At 43.7% G+C, this 21324-nt stretch overlaps 1 protein-coding gene across 2 annotated transcripts in view; it reads left to right on the top strand.

Moving 5' to 3' along the window:
* The first annotated feature begins 1075 nt into the window (after positions 1–1075).
* The window catches only part of CMC1 (C-X9-C motif containing 1), a 67063-nt gene continuing 46814 nt past the window's right edge, over positions 1076–21324 (top strand). The window contains exons 1-2 of one of the 2 annotated variants that reach the window (XM_019497741.2): positions 1076–1218; positions 16810–16902. In XM_019497741.2, coding sequence (XP_019353286.1) covers positions 1146–1218; positions 16810–16902 — 166 coding nt within the window. In that variant the 5' untranslated portion in view covers positions 1076–1145. The remainder of the gene's footprint in view (positions 1219–16809; positions 16903–21324) is intronic. The other variant, XM_014603149.3, reaches the window with a different exon arrangement.

Raw genomic sequence — 21324 nt, 5'->3', positions numbered from 1 at the left:
TCAAAAATGGATTCTCCTTTTAAAGGAGAAAAACATGGGAAATGGTGGCTTTTCTCCGGCAGGCTGGCAGCATTCCTGCCTGCGAGGGGCTGCTTGGGGGGGCCCCCTGCCCCCCACCCCCTACCCTCACACACTGCGGGGCTGGGGCCATGGGGTAGGGGACAGCAGGTCGGGAGTGAGGGGCGCTGGGTCACAACCGGCCACTGATGTTTACAAATGGATCCTAGTACAAAATAAGATTAAGAAACCTTGATTTAGTCCAACCACCTGTCTGAGGCAGGATCTTTCCTATTCAAACCATGCATTACAAGCATAATCTAAACTCTTTGTAAGATTTACCCTCAACCCTAACCTGGTACTGTAACCTGTTCCTGGTAAAGCAGGGGAACCAGGGCAGCTAATGTCCTGCTTCTGTGAAGTGCTGTGTATCCACTTATTTCATCATAACCGTAACCCAGCGGTGTTGGGATGCACCCGAGGGCACAGGGACAGCTGTGACTTCTGGTTGTCCTACATTTGCCATGGCTGCTTTTTTTCCAGCTTGCCTTCAAGTCAGTGCCGGGGACCTGAACTGGTGGTGTGTTGGGGACTGACCCAAGTCAGGCATGTCACGTGTGGATGGGGCCCAATATGAGGGGATGTAACAACGCACGTGTGAGGGGCAGCCAAGGCTGGAGACCTTTCATATGTGGCTGGAGGAAAAGAAAACAACCAGAGGATTAAGATGTACAATCCTGACACCACAGCTTCCTCTGTGCCGTGTCTCAAGACACCTCTGCCCCGGGGCACATGAGGGCGGAATCGTGGCGCGCGGCGCACCTGAGGAACACGGCCAGTGATGCAGAACGCCACGGCCAAGCTCGGGCCAACAACAACACTGAACCCACCACGGACTTCACCGGGCAGTAAGGGTTGCAACCCGCACTAGCCTACAGGGACTTCACGTCCCCGCCTGCTCGGCCTCCCCCACCTCCGGCGCATGCGCATGACACAGGAGAGGTTGGTTTCCTTTAAAGGCCCTTAGCGCATGCGCGCTTCTGCTACCCGCGCCCGTGGGCGGGTCACGTGCCTATCTCCCCCTCCCCCCACTCCTGTTTCCGGGGCGCTGCGCACGTGCGCTCTCGGGCAGGGCCGCGGTTCTGCGCATGTGCCGGCAATGTGGCGGCGGCAGTTGCGGTAGCGCCGAATGGCAGATGGAGCGTCCCGCGAGCGCGGCAGGTAGGGGCGGCCCCGCCCCCGGGGGAGGGGCGCTGCCTGCCCGCGCCCCCCGCTCTGTAGTGCTGGCTCCAGCGCCCCGTGGCGATTCAGGCCTGAGGGCTACTCCGCCGTCGCCAGAGCTCCCTGTGGGAGACAGGGAGGGGCGCTGGGGAGCCCGGGGGGATGGGCAAGGCTGAGCTGCTCCTCGCCCACCCTGCTGAGGGTGGGGGGGCTGCCTCGGCGGGGGCACGTGCAGCAGAGCTCCCTCGCTCCGCCTGGGGCAGCCTGCCAAGCTTGTGCCCACCGGGCTAGCACTCAGCTTCTGGCAGGGCCATTCCCGCTGTGACTGCAGCGAGCTGGGTGCTGCTCTGCTTCCTTCACCTCTAGCAGGCGGCGCCGGCTGAAGTCCCCCCTGCTTGTTATGGCGCAGTGGGAGGAGGAGCAGCTGCTGGAGGCGAGGGGAGCGGAGGACATTTGGCAGTCTGCAGCTTCACTGGGAACAGCTCTGCTCGAAGCTGCACGCTGGCCAAGGCCTGGGTTGGTGGAACTGCTCTGTTCCTCTTGCCTCCCGCAGCAGCTCCTTCTCCTAATCCTGCCCCTGCCATGCCACTCTGGATGGGCTGGGGGAGAAAGCCCGTGGGCCATGTTTTGTCCACCTCTGCTCTACAATTTCCCCATGTTGACATAGAGCAGCTATCCCAAGCCCTATTCCCCTACCGCTTCCCCCTGTTGGTATCCACCCACTGTTTCCAGCCCTATTCTCATGTAGCTTCCTGGTGTTGATATCCAGCTGCTGTTCCCAGCCCTATTCCTATGCACCTTCCCATGTTGACATCTAGTGGCCATCGCCTACCCTCTTCTTAAGTGCACCCATAGAACATTTTGTATTTAAAAATAAATGAAACCAGTGACATAGGCAGACAAGGTTCCTTGGGTGAATTTGATATCTTTTATTAGGCAGCGTCCTTAGCCTGACAAAGGGTTTTTGAACCCGAAAGCTTGCTTAATAACTATTCTCCAACCATTTGGGTTGGTCTAATAAAAGATATCAAATTCACCCAAGGAACCTTGTCTGCCTATATCCTTAGACCAACACGGCTACAACCTAAACCCCTGCACCAGTGACATAGACATTCGTCTTCCTTCTTAGATTAGTCTACTTGTTTGTTCATTTTATTCAGCAGTCGAAGGTCTGTGTTTGATCTGTGCCCTCATTCTGAAATGACAAGTCGTGGTAGATTGGAGGACTCCTCAGGGTGTGCTTGAGCCATTGTTATGGTTTGTGAGGCCAAGGCTCAGGTGGATCTGGTGAGCAGTGGTACAGAACTTACTGACACTCTCTGCGTATGGTTTTGTTTTTCCTTTGTTTTAGTTCAGCTGTAACTATTACGGCTGTGAAGAAAACCTCAAAACATGAACTAGATGTAGAGAAATCTGTGAGTTCGCAGAGAGGGTGGAACAATAGCTTTGAGAAGTGTAAACCAACCTATTCATCTCAGGAAGGTGTTAACTCAGATACAAGCTCTTGTAGTTTAAATGTCAAGGCTGCTAGGTATTTCATTCTTTATGTCAGAGAAAGGAGAGGGAGAAGCACAGATTTGTACATTTACCATTTGTTTGATAGCCAACAGTGATGGTGCATTTTGCAGATACCCCAGTTCTTACCAAAGGCAATGTGGGCCAGGCTCTTCGACTGGCATTTAGAAATACCAAAGACCTGTTGGCCAGTGAAGCTCAGTCACACTTTTTCTGAACATCTAAACCAGTATTCAGCCTTCTTAGACTCAAGGTACCCTTTGTTATATTCAGGGCACCCCCTATTTTGTGGACTCCACTTCTTGGTAAATGCTTACAGCACTTGATTTGTAAAGTCTGGGTGCAGTGCTCCAGACTGTAAATCAGTGAGGGTGAACTTTTTGGCATGTGCACCACAAATTACCCCTGCACTCCCCCTAAGTGCCACCCAATCTATTTCCCTTGCCAGATATGCTACTCTGCTTTCTGCTCACTGCCACGTGCTCCTTGCCCAATCTGCTGCTCTCTTCTGCTTCCTGCCCTATTTGCCTCCCACTGTGCTGCCTGTCCCCTCCCTCATCTGTGTGCCATACCCATGTTAGTCACCCCTATTATAAATGATCCAGTCATGGCTCTTTAAAAATAGGGATTCCTTTTTCTTTTGTATGTACATTTGCCCACAGTAGAAGGTTTAACTGAGCTGCTGAGTGGCTGCTGTTGACCCTTTTGTGGTCATTTGGAGTCATAAGAATGTCTGAATAGATAAATTAATACTTCACTGAAAGATAGAGGCATCATTTGGTAGAAGTGTGATGCTGTTGAGGTGTGCCTGGTTTTTAGAGAAAGGGATAGCAGAGAAGAAAAGGAAAGGTGATATATTGTACCTGCATTTTTAGGAAAACACGGCAGTATCATGTAGTGGGACAAAGAAGAAAAACCGAAATTAAATAAAGAATAGCCTGTTTTGATAGCTTAGTATTTTTATTTAGTTTTTAAATGTCAGTGAACGTCCTTGAAAATAAATCATCGAATGAGGACCATGTTTCTATTTGAACTTGCTGATGGCCATTGATGAGTCTTAGTAACACGCAAAGCAGGGAGTGGCTGTGGTTTGCTGGGTCTGTTTGATAGACTGCTTTTGGAACTGCCCTGAAAAAAGAAATGAGGAATCTTTAACAATTGAAAATACTTCTTGGTTGAAAATCTAAGGTAATATCAGCAGGCTTGGTCTTGTGTTAATATAATGCAATCCAGAGGTTCTTAACTTTTTCTGTCTAATACTTCTGGACAGGTGAAAGGCCAGGTGGTAACAAGAGTACTTGGAGCAGGTGATGAGTGTTTAAACTATATTACCTGTTTGTGTACATTTTTAAATACTCTTGGAAGGGCTAAGTGAAAGGTAGGTTTGTAGATGCAAGCAAAGTTAGAGGTCATTAAGCACAAAGCTGTGCATAAAATATTTAAGAAGGGAGGGGTGGACTCTAGCATTTAGGTTGAAATAAAGCAGGACAAGAAGGCTTGTAAAAAAATATTTTGAATATGGTTTAAAAGTCATCAATAAACCCACCAGTAAAATTAATAGTGTAAATGACAAAGTATGAGGAGTGTTAAGAGTATACAGTGCTGCAATAATTGAACTTATTGAGTGCAGAGGCTTAATGAGCTGTTATTGGTTGATTATATTTCTCATCTCTTGTTCATGAAATTTTCCCTGGTCCCTTAATACTGCCTTAACTTATACCTTAGCTGTGTTCATCTGTTTATCCATATGCTGTCCATTTTGCTTGTCTAATTGTTGCTGTGTCTCATATTTGCCATAAAGGAACGTAAAAATCAAACTGCAAAAGTCTCTATTTCAGGTTGTCTATTTGCTGCTTTTTGACAGATAGGGGAACTTAATGGCTGCAGGTACATTAATTAACTCACATGACTTGCTTACCTCTTTCCCCCCCAATTACAACATAAACACCTATGTTTTAGTTGTATTAGCAAATTATTATCTTGGTTTGAGAAGTTTTAAGTGCCCTGTTCTGCCAAAACTCATCTATGGGTGGTGTTGACCTTGTCAATGTAACGGAAACTGTGGGAAGCATATCAAAGATACATGGGTAATAGGGTGAGATTTTTCTGGCAACAGGTGTGAAAACATTCAGGTTTAATTTCAGGAATGTTGGTGTTGTACCTTATATCTAATCTGCTTGGCTCTTGTCAGTTTATTTCTGCTGTCACATTTTTATGTACCTTTTTTGCATAAGACTGTAGTATTATGTGTATTTACACATGTAAAACACAACTTTGTGTTGAATGGTGTTAATGCTAAGATTAAGGTAGCCTCTGCTATCTAAATTCTGTTTGTGTGTATATACACTAGGACCTGGTCTTTAATTTCATAATAACTATTTTTCCTTATGTGGTGCAACATATCTGTCTTATTTGACAGCTGTCTTAAAAACCAAGAGGTACTTCTGGTCTGTTGAACTCTGTGGGCCTGGTGACCAGCCTGATTTTGTGCTTGTTGGTTCCACTCCTAATGCAAAGGAAGCAAAATTAAACAAGTCAAGGTGGGCAGTTCGGGAGATCAGAATGACATGTTGCAGGGTGGGGAGTCTGCTCTAAAGCCTGCCCTTTCCTGGCTCTGTGCTGTCCCAGAAATCATATCTGCCAGCCACACTGCAGCTGTAATCTTTACTTTTAGGGTGCACATCTTAGCAATGGGCCTTGCACCCTAATCATTCCTGAGACTTCAGGAAAGAAATTCTGGTCTGGTGCACATAGGCTAACTCTGTGAGCCTGGGACAGCAGTTGATGAATCTGGTCAGATGGGACTACTGCAGCCATAAGCATTGCACTTTGCTGTAGGTATTTGTAAGATCAGGTCCTTAATTGTTTCCTCACTCTTAGTAAAAAGCAAATATAGGAGGCTTTGCCTCAGGCAGTTCTTTACTCACCAGGATAAAAAGTTTTTATGGTCTTTGTGTGCTTGGCTGTATTTATGATTCAGTGGAGAGCTGTGTAGCTGAAATCCCACATAAAATTAACAAAAATGAAGTAGTCTCTGAATCTATTTTTTTCTCTCTCTCTTCCACATGTTATAGCATTGTGGAATCTGATTCCTGAAGTATTGTAATATAGCTATTGCACATTTGCAGTAAACAGCCTTGTCAGTACTCTTATAATCCAGCACTGCCATATTGCAAGAACACATGAGCCCCAAAGCAAAATGTAAGATAACAAACTCAGCCAGTGAAAAAGGTGAAAATTGACTTTGAGGTGATGATAGAATGGTGAGAAGTTAGAGCTTTGGATATTTTCCCTGGTGTTGTCATCCATATACTCTATTTTAATTTGAATTGATGTGAATATAGGGTAGAAAAATCTTAACATCTGAAACTTTTTAAATATAAAAATACATACTTCCATGCATTAAGAAAATCCTAAATCTTGTTTTATGGGGCAATAACATTAACCAAATTATTTATAGTTTATTAAAAGTAATATTTCAGTGCTTTATATCAAATCACTTTTAATTTTGTTTTTATAGTATCAATATGAACGTTTCATCAACAAAGAGAGTTACTTTTAGGCCTTGATTTTGCAAACATTTATGTACATAAGTAAGCCCATTGAATTCAGTGGTATTACTCATATCCCTAAAGAGTTTTAGGTCCCAGTGCACCAGGGAGCTGTTGGATACCTGTGCCCAAGTTGGTTGTCATAAATTTATCATATTTCATAGATTTAATAGATTTTAGGGTCAGAAGGGATCTATTAGATCTTCAAATCTGACCCCCTGCCCTGGGCAGGAAAGAGTGCTAGAGTCAGATGGGCCCAGCCAGGTGTTTGTCCAATCTCCTCTTAAATATCTCCAAGGAAGGGGGGCCAGCACCACCTCCCTTGGAAGCATATTCCATATTTTGGCAACCTTCACAGTGAAGAATTTTTTTCCTGATGTCTAGTCTAAATTTGCTCTCCTTCAGTTTGTGGCCATTGTTTCTAGTTACCCCGATGGGTGCCTGGATAAACATCGTATCCCTTATTTCCTGTTCTCCCCCCCGATGAGTTTGTAGAAGGCCACAAGATCACCTCTCAGCCTTCTCCTGCAGAGGCTGAAGAGATTCATGTCCCTCAGTCGGTCCTTGTAGTGTTTTTCCTATAGGCCTTTAGCCAGACAGGTGGCCTTCCTCTGAACCCTTATAAGATTATCTAAATCCCTCCTGAAGTGCGGTGCCCAAAACTGGATGCAGTACTCCAGCTGTGGCCTGACCAGTGCCGCATAGAGGGGAAGTATCACCTCCCTAGACCTGCTTGTGATGCACCTACTTATGCAAGAAAGTATGCGGTTAGCTTTACTTATTACTTTATCACATTGGTGACTCGTGTTTGTTTTGGAGTCGACTGTGACTCTGAGATCCCTTTCCGCTGTTGTGCTACTTAGAATGCTACCTCCCAGGCTACAGTAGTGTTGATTATTCTCCCTCCCTAGGTGCAATACATGGCACTTATCTTTGTTAAGCTGCATCCTATTCTGTTCCGCCCACTTCCCCAGCCTGTCCAAATCTGCCTGGATTCGCTCCCTGCCCTCTAATTTGTTTTCCTCCCCTCATAATTTGGTGTCATCTGCAGACTTGGACAGGGTGCTTTCTACTCCCTCGTCCAAGTCCCTAATGAAGACGTTGAACAGTACAGGGCCCAGGACAGAGTCCTGGGGGACTCGCCTGCCCACGTTTCTCGAGATAGAACCAACCCATCCATGACTGCTCTCTGGGTGTGTCCCATAAGCCAATTTTGTACCCACTGGACTGTGTAATAATCTACATTGCAACTGTTTAGTGCATTTATAAGAATTTGGTGTGACACTGTGTCAAAGGCCTTTTTAAAATCTAAGTAAATAACATCTACCTCTATTCCTTCATCCAAGCATTTTCTGACCCGGTTCTAAAAAAGAAACCAGGTTAGTCAGGCAGGATCTGCCTGGCATGAACCCATGCTGGTTACCCCTTAGCATTATTTTACTTGCTGGTCCCCCACAAATGTAATCCTTAACAATTTTATCAAAGGTCTTGCCAAGGATAGAGGTGTGAGGCTAACCGGCCTATAGTTACCTGGTTCCTCCTTCCTCCCCTTCTTGAAAATAGGGACCACATTGGCGCTTTTCCAATCCTCAGGGTCCTGTCCTGAGCACCGCGAGTGCTCAAACAGTTGTGCCAGTGGATCTGCTCTGACTCCAGCTAATTGCCTAAGTACCTTAGGATGAAGATCATCAGGGCCTGTTGACTTAAATACATCCAACCCCTCCAGGTGCACCTTTACTAGGTCAGTGCTAACAGTTGGTGGGTTGGTATCTGTCTTGTGCTTACCTGAAGTCACATTGGGATGCATGCTTGTATTCGTGTCTGGGAACACAGATGTAAAGAAATCATTTAGGAGCTCCATCCTATCTGTTACCAGTTGCCATAGTCCATCGTGAAGGGGCCCTATGTTTTCCTGCACTTTCTTTTTGCTTCCTGTGTATTTAAAGAATTACTTTTTGTTATCTTTAACTTTTGCTGCCAGCCTAAGCTCCATTTTTGATTTAGCTCTCCTCACTGCTTCCCTGCAAGCTCGAGCCAAGCAGGTATACTCCTCCTTGGTGGCTATCCCCTGCCTCCATAGCCTGTAGGCCTCTCTCTTCCCCTCTAGGCTCTCCTGAATTTCCCTGCTCAACCAAGAGGGTTTCTTGGCTCTTTTTGCCCCCTTTATGTGTACTGGGATGGTCCCTTTCTATGCCTGAGCAGGGCAAAGCAGCCTGCGCAGGGCCTCCCTCCCTGTCCCCCGGCACACTGACGCCAGGGAGTGCACCAGATGGTGCACATCTGATTAACTGGAATATTTGATTAACTGGCATCCCCCATTCCTGGGAGATGCTGGATAACAGAGCTTTTACTGTAGTTATTTTCCACACCTTTTGCTGGATAGTGAACTCTATCAGCAGGTGGTCACTATCCCCTAGGTTACCTTGTACCTGCAGATCCCCCACAAAGTCATGCCCTGTGGCCAGCGCCAAGTCTAGAAAGGCATTTCTCCTAGTGGGAATGTTTACATCCTGTGATAGGTGAAGGTCCTGTAAGTAGGTTAGAAACTTATGTGAACGGGCAGACCTGGCTGCCTGTTCCTCCCAGCAGGTGTCTGGGAAGTTTAGGTCACCCATGACAGCCAGGTCCTTTGAGGGTACTGCCTCTGAGAGCTGTCTCGAGAATTCTAGGTCTAACTCATCCTGATGGTGTGAGGGTCTGTAATAGACTCCCACTACCAAGTCTCTTTCTCCCTGACCCTGCTGTAATCTGACCCATAGTACCTCAATTTGCCCTTTTTCTAGGCCCAATTTAACTACAGAAGATGTATATTGCTCCTTAACTTAGAGAGCAATGCCCTCCCCCCCCTGCTTTTTTCCCCACTCTATCCTGTCTGTGCAGCCTGTAGCCCTTAATGCTCACTGCCCAGTCATGGGTAGGGTCCTGCCACATTTCTGTTAGCCCAACTAGGTCGCATTCCTTATTTGCAAGTAGGAGTGCAAGTTCCTCCTGCTTGTTCCCCATGCTCATAGCTTTAGTACAGAGCCATCTAAGCCCCCCAATAGGTGCCCTTACTACTTCCCCATTCTGATGCTTAGTGGGATCCTTAGTACTTGCCTGGACTGTTCCAGCGCCTGGCTCGTGGTTTGTTGTTCCTGGCCTCACCCTGTTGTCAACATCCCCGTCCCCTTACGAACCTAGTTTAAAGCCCTGTGTAGGAGATCAGCCAACCTGTGAGAGAACAGACTCTTACCTCTTGGAGAGAGATGTAGCCTGTCTTGTCCAAACAAGGCCTTATCCTGGAAGTACAGGTCATGGTCAAGGAATCCAAACCCCGCACGATGGCACCAGCTCCAGAGCTGCGAGTTGACCTCTCTAACGCAGTTGCTGTGGTGTCCACAGTCGCTGACTGGGAGAATGGATTTGAAGACCACCTGTGCCCCCGAACCTCTAAGCCTGGCTCCTAGTGCCATGTAGTCACTCATGACCCTGCCTGGACTATTCTGGGCTGCGTCATTCGTTCCTACATGGAGGAGGACCATGGGATACTAGTCGGAGGGCCTCATCAAGTCTGGAATCCTTGTTGTGGTTTCTTGAATCCAGGCTCCAAGCAGGCAGCATATCTTCTGCACCGTGGGATCTGGGCGGCAGATGGCTCCCTTTGTTCTTCTCAGGAGGGAGTCAACCACCACGATGAATTTAGCTGAATACAAGATGACCCTGAAATTAAGATTACCCATCCAATAATTAGGTTCTATACATGGTAAACATATGAATTTGTTATTGTTTTCTGTGTATAGAATCTTAATTATTGGAGGGTTATCTTAAATTGGTCCCCTGTACCTCTGCAGAGGGGAAGGCAGTGCCGGGGGGCAGGTGGTAGTGGTGGGGGTGACTTGGATTTGAGTAAGTTAGGTAAGACTCTGAGAGAGAACTGATATTAGCAGAATACTTTATGTATGTATCGAATCAGGAGACCCATTAATCTCTCCGAATTGAATCAGAAGCCTCTGATTCAATTCGGAGCGATTAGACGATTCAGACACAGACACAGCTTTATATGTTTTTTCTACATACCTCAAAGTACCAGGCAACTCGTGAATGCTGAGATGGTGTGGCAGATGGAGCGTCTCATGGGAGTACAGGGGGGTCCCCAGTGTGCTTGGTAGCAGACCAGAAGTACTTACGGTCCACTTCTGGGTCCACTGCAGAGCTCACAGGGGGAACTTGGCGACTGGTGTTCCTGGGTCTGGGGGGGGGGGCACCTGGGGTTCCCCCACAGCTGATTGTCGAGCCGGGGGGGGGGTCCCCCACGCTTGGCAGTGGACCTGGAAATGGACAAGGGGGGGAGGGAACTATACCAAGCTATCATGGTGCATATTTTTGTGTGTGTGTGTGTGTGTGTGTGTATATATATATATATATATATATGTATGCAATGATAGCTTGGTATAGTTCCCTTCCTTGTGTTTTGAAACAATTTTATGTCAAATTCTCTATTATAAGATTGAAATGAGCAATTTTAAGACTGCCAATAAGATGGATAGTAAACTGGAAATCAGAATCTGTTTGTTTTCCTTGAGGGCTAGCAAGGTGTGCTCATCTTTGTTCATTCACAACTACATAGCGAAAGCATTAAGTTATTTCTGTGGGATCTGTGACTTTGAAAGTTGAATGTTGTAATAATCTAGATAAGGGGTGTCAAACAGAGCCTGTGCAGCCATATCATCCAGCCTTACTGCTGGCCCCATACTGACACCAGCATATTTAACAAATGGGTTTATAATTGGATCATAGCAGTAATATTAAAAACCAAACCAAATAAAAGTTTGGAATGAAACTTAGTTTATGGTTTAAGACTCTGAAATATTTTTTTCAGACTGTGTAAAAGAATCTAAAATGCTGATGTACCTCAAACAACTAAAAATGAAAGATGATTGAACTTTAAGGGATTACTGTATTTTTCCACTTCATTTTAACATAAACTTTTATTTTCCTCCTGCCCCCTTCTCCAGCCCCATAGTCATTTCTTCTTGCTCATTCAACCATCTAGATACTGATACTAAAGGGTGGCAGGCCACCAATGAGGTCTCCAGTGACAATGCCTTGGTGAACAGCCCCCATATCAGCTGTTGTGGCTAGAAGTGGAATGGTTAGTCTGTCAAGATGCTGTTCTTATAGGGTGTCTATCTTTATAGCTTCAAGGTAGTAGTTGCTAAATATGACAATCCACCTAGTGTATAACTGCTGGAAAGGAGAAGAAACTTTCAATCTTTTCTCCCTCTGCTGCCATCAAGAGCCTCTTCACTATTGAAGGAATTTCTCAAATTCCTATTTGCCTCCAGAGCTTCCTAGGTTTTATGAGTATTGGGAGAGAGATGATCCTGGTGCTCTAACCTTTCTCCCAGTGTCCATGTCCTGTGAATTCCAAGTTTCTTTGCCGGTCTGGAATTTAGTTAGGTTGTTCTGGTTCCTATTACTGTAGGTTTCCTGGTTCTTTTTCCTCTTTATGTAAATAATGAAAACTGTTAAACCAAGAGGCTATGGCCCTTTGCCATCCAAAGCAATAAATAGCTTCTGCAGGTGAGGCTTTTACTCCAACCACAGAAAACTATTACAAATGTTCTCTAGTCATAAATGCTATCTAGACTACCATTTCAAGCAATGCAGCTTGCCAAAACTACAGTTTTTCTTTGGCACATGCGTGGGTGTTTAGCTGGATAGGAATAGGTTGAGTTCAGCAGTCCATCTCTATTTGGTATGTCCCACAGGCTATCCTTTATCCCTTTTCTCCTCTCCAGACATTCTGTCTTGATCTTACTGTCCTCCTCTTTCTTCTTACATCTTTCTCGCTGATGTCCTCAACTTTTATTTGGTCTCTCCATCTCTTCAGGAGAAATATCAGCACTCTACTTGCTCTGTTCTCCTCTTCCATCTTTTGAAAGGAATGAGTGGTTCTAGCCACACTGCCTTCTGGTTCTTTCCTGCTCAGGATAAGGAGCTAAAGGCTCCAAAATCCCTTCATGCCAGGCTGACACTCTTAATTTCCTTATTCTTTTAAATATATTCAGCCTGCTGCTGTTCACTTTTATTTGTACTTCTATGGGATTTTCCATTTCCTTTTGCAAAGCTAACCCATTAGTATACAAAGCAATAATAGATGTGTCATAACTTTGTTATTGTAGGGAGAGGCAAGGATTTCTTAACTTTTACTGGAACAACTCTGTAGTTGGGAAGAAGTCAGACAAGGTTTTGAATGTAAGGCGTTCTTTGTCAGGTCTCAGATCATGGGAAGCTTGGTTCAGGATAGTGAAACAGTAGAGCACCATAAACCTGCTAACAATATTTAGTCCTTGGTTCTTAGTATCTAGCCAGCTTATGAATTTTTGTTCCCAAGTTCACTTTTTAAAGGTGTTAGGTAGAGTGTTAGGCAGATTTCCTTTGAGCAGGAGGATTGTGAGGTCAGAGAGGCAGTGGTTGTTAACAGTGTTGGCACAGTTAGGTGTGCCAGGATTTACAAGATGAACCCATAAATCTCAAATAGGAATCCATAGTGTTTAAAGCTTTCTGGCCTGTTTTGGTCTTTCTGATTTCTTTGTAACAGAATTGCTTTATTATTTTTGTGTAGTCAAAAATCAAGTGAAAACCAAGAGGTGGCATTTTCTAGGGTGTGCCTTGAGTCTAAAAAGGTTGAGAACTACATGTCCACCAGGGCCCAATCCCAGCATGCAGGGAGTGGGAGGGGATGGTGCTGGATTCCTAGGGCCCAATTTTAGCACATGAGGCAAAGGGGGGCAGTGCTGGGTCCCAGGGCCTGATCTGGCTTGCAGACAGGTCTTATGCCACTCATCTGGCCCCTGGGGCCAAAAGTTTGAGCACCAATGAACTAAGGAAATATGAATCCACCTTATGGTACATTTGCCTAGTCTGTAACTGGTTGGGTTGTCATAGTTAATGAGCAGTTATCAGTGGCTCAGTGTTTGCTTGGAGGAAGTATCAAGTATGGTTCCCCAGAGGTCTGTTCTGGGTCTGGAATTCTTCAACTTCTTTGTTAATGATGTGGATGATAGGTTTGTGTTCATGTTTAGCAAAAAACTGCATGACACCAAGTTTGGTGGAGTGACACACAGCCTAACCTATAAGGCTAGGATCCAGAATGACCTGTATAAACTGGAAAAATGATCTGAAATCAGATGAAATTCAAGAAGTGCAAATCCAAAGTCCTGCACTTGGGATTGAATAATTGCACACACATATACAGGCTAGGGAAGGATTGATTAGACTGCAGTTCTGCAGAGAAGGACCTGGGGATTACAGTAGACCATAAGCTGTATAGGAGCTAATAGCCTGCTCTTGTTGGAAAAAGCGCCAATAGCATATTGGGTTGTATGAACGGGAGTGTCACTTGCAAATCAAGGGAAGTGATTTTGCTACTCTATTCAGCACTGGTGAGGTCTCATTAAGAGTCCTGCCTCCATTTTGGGGCCCTAAACTTCAAGAAAGATGTAGGCAGATTGAAAAGTGTCTAGTGAAGATGCCCTGGTGCTGCCCTTGTTGGGGTGGGATGGGGTGTCCATCTGCCCAAGCCCCGGCTGGTCCCAGTGCTTGCCCACCTGCTGGAAGTCTCCAGCACAGGGGCTCTGCACAGCGCCTGCCCAAGCCCTGACCCTGCAGCTCCCTCCAGGGGCTGAGCCAGGCTGGGGGCACAGCCCAGGGACAGAGTGCAGGGTCAGCAGAAAACAGACTGAGACCTTAGTTCTAAGAAGAGGTCCCCACCATTCAGTTGAATATGAGGGCAATGGGTGGAGGGCAGGCGGCTGCTGTGGCTTGGGCTCCAGCCCCTACCTGGGATTAGGGCCTTAGCCACAGCTGTTATCTGCTCTCTTGCCCCCTCCCTCCCCGCCCACTGCTTCTGCACCCTACCATCTCTGCCCTGCAATCTCCTACCCCATCTCCACGCCCGCACGAAGCCTCTACTGTCCATCTGCCCCTCTTTCTCCCCAACCTTTACCTTAGCTCTGCATCAGCAGGCTCTATGCATGCTGCAACCCAGGGCAAAGAGCACAGCCCCATAGCAGCAGTGTGCAGCCCATAGCTGCTGCAGGGGTTAGCCTGGGGCTGTGCTCTGTACCCCAGGCCAGAACAGGTATGGAGACTGCTGGCATGGAGTAAGGGTAAGCAGGAGAGGAGGGGGCGTGGTAGAGGCTGCAGGGTACAGAGGATGGGAGAGTACAGATTTGGGGTGGGAGAGCAGACCTGGGGGAGAGGAAGGGGAGAGCAGAAGCCTGGAGGAAAGGGGTTGTGGGGGGCCTGAGGCTGCCCGGGGGGTAGGTTGCAGGGAAGCAGGTGAAGCAGGGGGCAAACTGTCTGTCCCCATTGCCTGCCTTACTGCAGTGGTGTGGGGGATGAATTAAAGATGAACATGGATTCTATATATGGAAAATTATAACAAATTCATATATTTTTCATGTATAAAATCTAATTATTAGGGTGTTGTCTTAAACTCAGGGTCATCTTAGATTCAAGTAAATATAATATATTTTTTATAAGAGGAGAAAAATCACTTAATGCATTTGAGTTGTAGGAAGTCAGGGTGGTGTGAGTTCAAAATAAAGACTTAACAGTGTCCAATAACCTTTGAAATCCAGCACAGATGATTTGGGTGGGTGGGGAGATAGTTAAGACTTTTGCACATAGTAATATACTGAGCAGGGCTTGTTGAGAAGCATACCACAGTTTCATTGTCTGTTCAATGAAAACTCCTTCAGTCCAAATATCTGACTGATGGCAAGATATGTGAATATAGCTTGAGTGAGACTGTTGTTCTTAAGTGTGATAGTTATTTATCAAACATTTCTTATAAGTCTTGTTACAAAAACTGTATTGAATATTATGATAGTGTTGGAGTGATGTATCCATGATGGTACAGAAAAATGCAAGAGGCAAAGGTTTTTATGGGTAGTATCTTTTTTTTTGGACCAACTTAATAGTTCGGAGGGATGTAGCTTTTTGGATACTACTGTACCACTTCTTGGAATTGTTTTGGAGAAACAACCAAAGAATTGTCACTGAAAATGATACAAACTCATGTTCTTGGGGGTGAGGAGAGACTTAAAAGGCCTTCTTAAGATTTATGTACATTTTTACAGTGAGGTGTTAAATGGATTTTGATTGAGCTTTCTGTTTTCTTGTGTTACTGTCTAATATATTAACACTTGGAAACCTATACTATAAAATATAGTAATATAATATTTTGTCTTTAATATAAAAGACTTGCAAGCAAAGAATGGTTATCTTTCATCTTTTCTTCAATATAATATTTTGTCTTTAATATAAAAGACTTGCAAGCAAAGAATGGTTATCTTTTATCTTTTCTTCAATATATTGCTATATTATAATCCTTCATTTCATTGCCAGATTTCCACAATAGTATCACAGATTGCGTATTTTGTAACCTGGTGGTATTAACAAGCTTTTAAAATTTGGTGAGATTGGAATGAGAAGAGATGTGAAATATGATGATTTCTGCATTGTTCTTTAATCTGCAAAGCAGTTGAAATTAATCAATCTGTATTTGAAGAAATTATGAAATATTTGTTCAGGGATCTTTGTTATTTAATACTTTATTTTATTGCTTTTCACCAATATAAATTTTCAAAATCACATGAGCAGTTCTGGTTCTTGTGACTTTTACAGCTCATATCTGAATAACAGTTTACTTAAAGAACTATGCATCTAAGGAGGCAAAGTAGGATGATTTGGAGACGTATGTTGGACAATAAGCTTTTTTTTTCCTTGGGAAATTTCCTTTAAATTTAGTCATTTAAAAATAGAGTTATGCTTAATGTGTGAATCTTCTTCAGTTTGGTGTAGGTTAAGGTGGAAAAGATTGCTCTACTTGTAAACAGTGTACATTTAATTAACTCTAGTCAGAAATACTAATTATACTTGGAAAACTAAATTTTATCTTTAAGTCAGTAAAATAGATGTTAGGACAGTATGTTAAACACAGTTCAGGTCAATTGCATTTATGACTACTGGTTAAAGTTATCCAAAAAAGGACTCTTTAAAAAGTTATAGCTGTTTAAAAAATTAACACTTATGCACAGAGGTAATATGAAATATATAAAGTTGAGCTTAAATATCTATTATTTCTCAACTCCTAAGTGACTCTGGATGAAAACTGCACAGGGACTGCAAGATGATAAAGTTAATGTAGGAAATAGTGTACTATTTCAGCTTGCTCTAATTCTTTTTGAAATGTGCACTTTACCTGTTGTGTCTGGTTTGTCCTGCACAATAAATAAAACCAAACAAGAAAAGTTTAGGTAACACTCATCTTTGATAAAATGCACTTTTCTGATGATCATAGACTTGTTTCTTGATTAATTTTTTTTTTTTTTTTTACTGTTGTATTGCTGCTTCTACTTCACTATTTTTTGCTCATTTGTAACAAAATTAGTGTGTCATCTAGAAACAGTGTTATATTATTTCTGCAAATTGTAATGACTGTCACTGAAACATAACAGTGTTTGCTGTGTTACAGGGGAACCCAAGCTAAGACACGTAGAAAAAGATGTTTTGATTCCAAAAATGATGAGAGAGAAGGCCAGGGAGCTGTGTTCAGATAAAGTGCAAGGTAAGATTCAAATATTCATCTGAAAATCAAATCTGTTCAATTATGTGACATGAATTTAATCCCTTGGCTCAGAGTCAAATAGTTGCTGAATTAATATGTATGATCTGCATTTCATTCATTCCATGTGAAACAAGTATTACAGTATAAAAAAACTCACATTTGTTTCAGCTGCTTTATAGTGTATATTTTTCATGAAAATTTAGCAACAAGGTGGTTGCACGTGAGTGGCGGGGGGCAGGGGGACGATGATTTTCCAAAACTTTTTCTGGAGTCTACAGTGGAATAGGAAGACCACACCTATAGTCTCCCCATAATTCTGTTCAGCATTTCTCCAATTAAAAATAGAATTCCCATAGGTAAATCAGTTTACAAAAGGACTTCTTAATATACTCTTGCTTTAAAAAAGTTTCATGCAATTGTTTTCTCTTTTTTACAGATTTTGTTCATGACAAGTATGAGCTGTATAAAAAAATTGTGATAGTTGGGTATTTTTTGTGATGAGAAGGTTGTGGTGACTTGGGCCAGTAGTTACAAAAGTAAACATTTTATAGTTACTTCATTTACTAAAAAAAAATCTTTATTTTGGGACTGACTGAATTTGGGGGGCTTGTGTGTAGTTGGCAAGTCTCCCCACATGTAACTAGGATATATCCAAATGAGAAACTGAGAACCGAACAAGTAATATAGGATCGTTTGAAATCACTAAGCCTGGCTGTGGAACCATTTGTGGAGTGTCAGAATGATGACTGTAGTTCACCACCTGAAAATGTCAGAGATGAATACGTCAGAGGAATGAAAGACTTTGTGGAAGCCTGAGCGTAGCTCTTATACATCTTACCATGAGTTCTCCTAGTAAACTTTGACCAAAGTGAGCTCACTGTGTTCCACTAAGTTTCTATAGCAAGAAAGAAGACCCAAAGGAGAATAGTCTTTAGGGGGAGTTCTAGGAATCTATAATTTAGAAAGAAATCATCAACACCGTTGGATAAATTGTGTACAAAGAGGTAATCCAGGCAGTCTGATTAGGGAAAGAGACAGAGATGGTAGAATATAGGAAGTGAGAAGAACTGCAATAGTTTTTAAAAAAAACCCAGCAAAAATACAAGACACACAACCTATATCACAGCAAAAGGAAGTAAAAAATTAACTCAGTGAAACTGGGCAAATGCTACAGAGATGGACACTCTGTGAGAAATACTATATTTAGGGCCCTACCACATTCATGGTGGAAGTGGGGTACACTGCAGCTCCTTTAGTCTTGCAGGTTCCTTTGCATGCCTCCTACTGCTGATTGATGGAGGGGCCCTGCTTGTGACTTGCTCCTGATTGGCAGGCAAGCCATAGTTTTAAACAAGATGCCATTTTTTGCCTCTCCACTGGTCAGCAGCAAGTAGCAGGGCTGCCAGGGCTTCTTGGCCACTCAGCAGCAGGAGGCAAAAACAGTGCCATACTTTTAGAACCACAGTTTTTAGTTTCCTGCTGATCAGGACATGATATTTTCCCTGCGTCAACTTCAAGAAAAGTGCAGAGAGCAAAACCAACCATTGTAAATCACCTTCGTGGGTCTTACCAAAGCATTTGACACAGTCAGTAGAGCAGGCCTATTCACAGTCCTAGAAAAGATCTGATGTCCACCAATCCTGTTAAGCGTTATACGTTCCTTCCATGACAACATGAAAGCAGTTCTTCAGTTTGATGGGACCGCTTCAGACAGCTTCAAGGTGAAAAGGGGAGTAAAGGAAGGATGTGTTTTTGCCTCAGCAGTCTTTGGAATCTTCTTCTCAGGACACCTGAATTGCATGTTTAAAGACATGGAAGGTGGAGTGTACCTCCACACAAGATTGGATGGGGAAACTCTTTAGCTTGTCACAACTTAAGACAAAAACTAAAGTTAGGAAGGATCTTATCAGGGAGCTTCTATTTGCTGATGATTCTGCCCTTCCAGCATGAAGAAGACCTACTACAAGAACTTATGGATTGCCTCTCAAGAGCATGCCAGCCATTTGCACTCACCATAAGCATAAACAAAACAGTTGTACTAGAATGGGGAGTTCCACAAGACCCATCAATCATCCTTAATGGGAACCAGCTAGCAGTAGTCCAAAAGTTCAGCTACCTAGGTCCTACAGTGACTACCAGCCTCTCACTGGATGAAGAACTTAATGTTCACATTGGAAAGGCTGCCACCACCTTCAGCAGACTAACTAAAAGAGCATGAAAAAACTCAAAGCTTACCATCAAGACCAAAATGCTAGTGTACAAGCCTTGCATACTCGGCATTATCATGTATGTTGGGGAAACATGGACAGCTTATGTACATCAAGAAAAAAGGTTAAACAGCTTCCACCTGTACTGTTTACACTGCATACTCAATAGGCCTGTGCAAAGCAGCAAGTATTCGCTTTGGATTTGGATTCGGCCGATTTGGAGGGACAGTGATTCGATTCGGAGATTTGGCCATAGACTATAATGGGGAATCACTAAAATACCTATAACTTTGTCATTTGTTTGCAGATTCGGATAAAAACAGCAGAGATGGTAGCCCTTTCTGAGGGCATGAAGCCTGCCAAGGTCCAAGGAGATAGGTGCAGGGATTTCTATGAAAGTGCACCTCAAGGTTCTGAAAGCAAATAAAGCAAATAGGTGTGGAGTGAGAAGGGTGGCACTCACTCCATCTGCACGTGGAGCTTGGGGAACCCCAGCAACAGAAGGTTCACCTTCAGCAACACCAGCTGCTCCACCTAACCAGGATCCAAGACGGATATATACCCAAGGACATACTATACAGGGAACTATTTGAGGGAACAAGAACAACAGGACATCGTGAATACACATGTAAGCAAAATATGAAGTCATTTGGAATCGATCCTGATCAATGGGAAACCTTGGTAAGTAATGGTAACAAGTGGTGTCATTGTCTCCACCAGGACATCAAAGTTGATGCCAGAAATTGGCTCCAACAGCTTGAAGAGAAAAAAGCCCATAGGAAGCAGGCAGCTCCCGAACCACCCAACCGTGACATAAATTTGTAACCTCTGCCACAGATCATGCAAATCTCGGATTGGACTGTTCACTCACATGAGATACTGCAAACCCATCTATGTCATAGGCTGCAGTATCTACCATCTCCCATGGATGTGAAAGGATGCCAAAGCGGGGGCTGATCAAGAGCAAGGCACAAGTGGGGCCCCTCCACTAATGAACAGCGGGGCAGGAGCATGCAAAACTAAAGGAGCTGTAACGCACCCTACTTCCACCGTGAATTCAGTAGGGCCTTAACTATATTAAGATATGAGAGGCTATGGCAAAGGTATGTAGCCAGTCCTTGAGTTGAACTGTTCTAGAGTTGAGTTGATGAGTCGAGCTGATCAGAACCACAGCGTAGAACAAAATCTCATAGTGTATCCTGCAGCTCCGTCTCCTTTCTTGCCCCCATAAGCCATAAAAACAAAATGCTAAGTAGAGGTATATTTTCATTCTCATCATTAAACAAAACTGATCGTGTGTGGGGAGAGGGGTTAATTCTATTGTGAAATTAATTGTGGGAGCAGGATTAATTTTCATGCAGAGGGAAGTGCCATCAGAGTAAAGATCTTGTAGTCTTTTTGAGAAAAAAAGAAAAAGCATAAGGTCTAATCCAACGCGGAGTGAATAATTAACAATCAAACCATTTTATTTCTGCTGCTGCATTACATTATGTATGTATATGCATGTAATGGTGCATTTACAAGTTATTGTTGGGAGCTCATTCCACTATATTTACTTTGTTAGATGCTTAATAGTAGGAGTTAAAACATAACTTAAAATGGGTTTTGATGAACAGAATTATTATATACTGTTTTCTTTCATGAGGAAATTTTATGACAGTTGCACAGTGATCGTAGAAAACATAATTGCATATTCACTGCAGGGTCTGGTACTGCAGCTGACCATGGTGGATTTTTCTTCTGCCTTTGTGAGGGGCCCCATTCAGTTGAGCAGTGCTCTTCATGGGTTGCATCTTTGTTCAGTCAGTTGCCTTCGCCTGCAGCTATACCACATTAAGCTGTAATATTATCAGATCTCATAATTCATGTAGTGACAGGCCTAGCTAGCTCTTGAATGAGTGACCTCCAAGGGAAAGAAACCAAAGAATTAAAAAAACAAAAAAGCTTTAGTTCAGTAGGTGATTTGCACCTGCATTGCAGTCAACTGGTGACCCACCAGGCTGCAAACAAGTAGCCTTGCTGGATTTGTCATCTTTTGGTTGATATTAAAGGAAAAATAAAGGCATATGAATCTAAGAGCTTTCTTATAAAAACAGTGCCATCTTGCTTCGACAAATTTAGTTAACCAGATTGAAATGTGGCTATATAAATTTCTGGCATTTCATTTGGTTGAGAGAACTCACCTTCCTCTTCTTGGTGTTTGATGTTTCAGTGC

Source organism: Alligator mississippiensis, chromosome 5 (assembly GCF_030867095.1).
Source record: "Alligator mississippiensis isolate rAllMis1 chromosome 5, rAllMis1, whole genome shotgun sequence".
Classification (NCBI taxonomy): Eukaryota; Metazoa; Chordata; order Crocodylia; family Alligatoridae; genus Alligator; species Alligator mississippiensis.
Note: the sequence above shows the minus strand (reverse complement) of the source record. Positions and strands in the feature narration are given on the sequence as shown.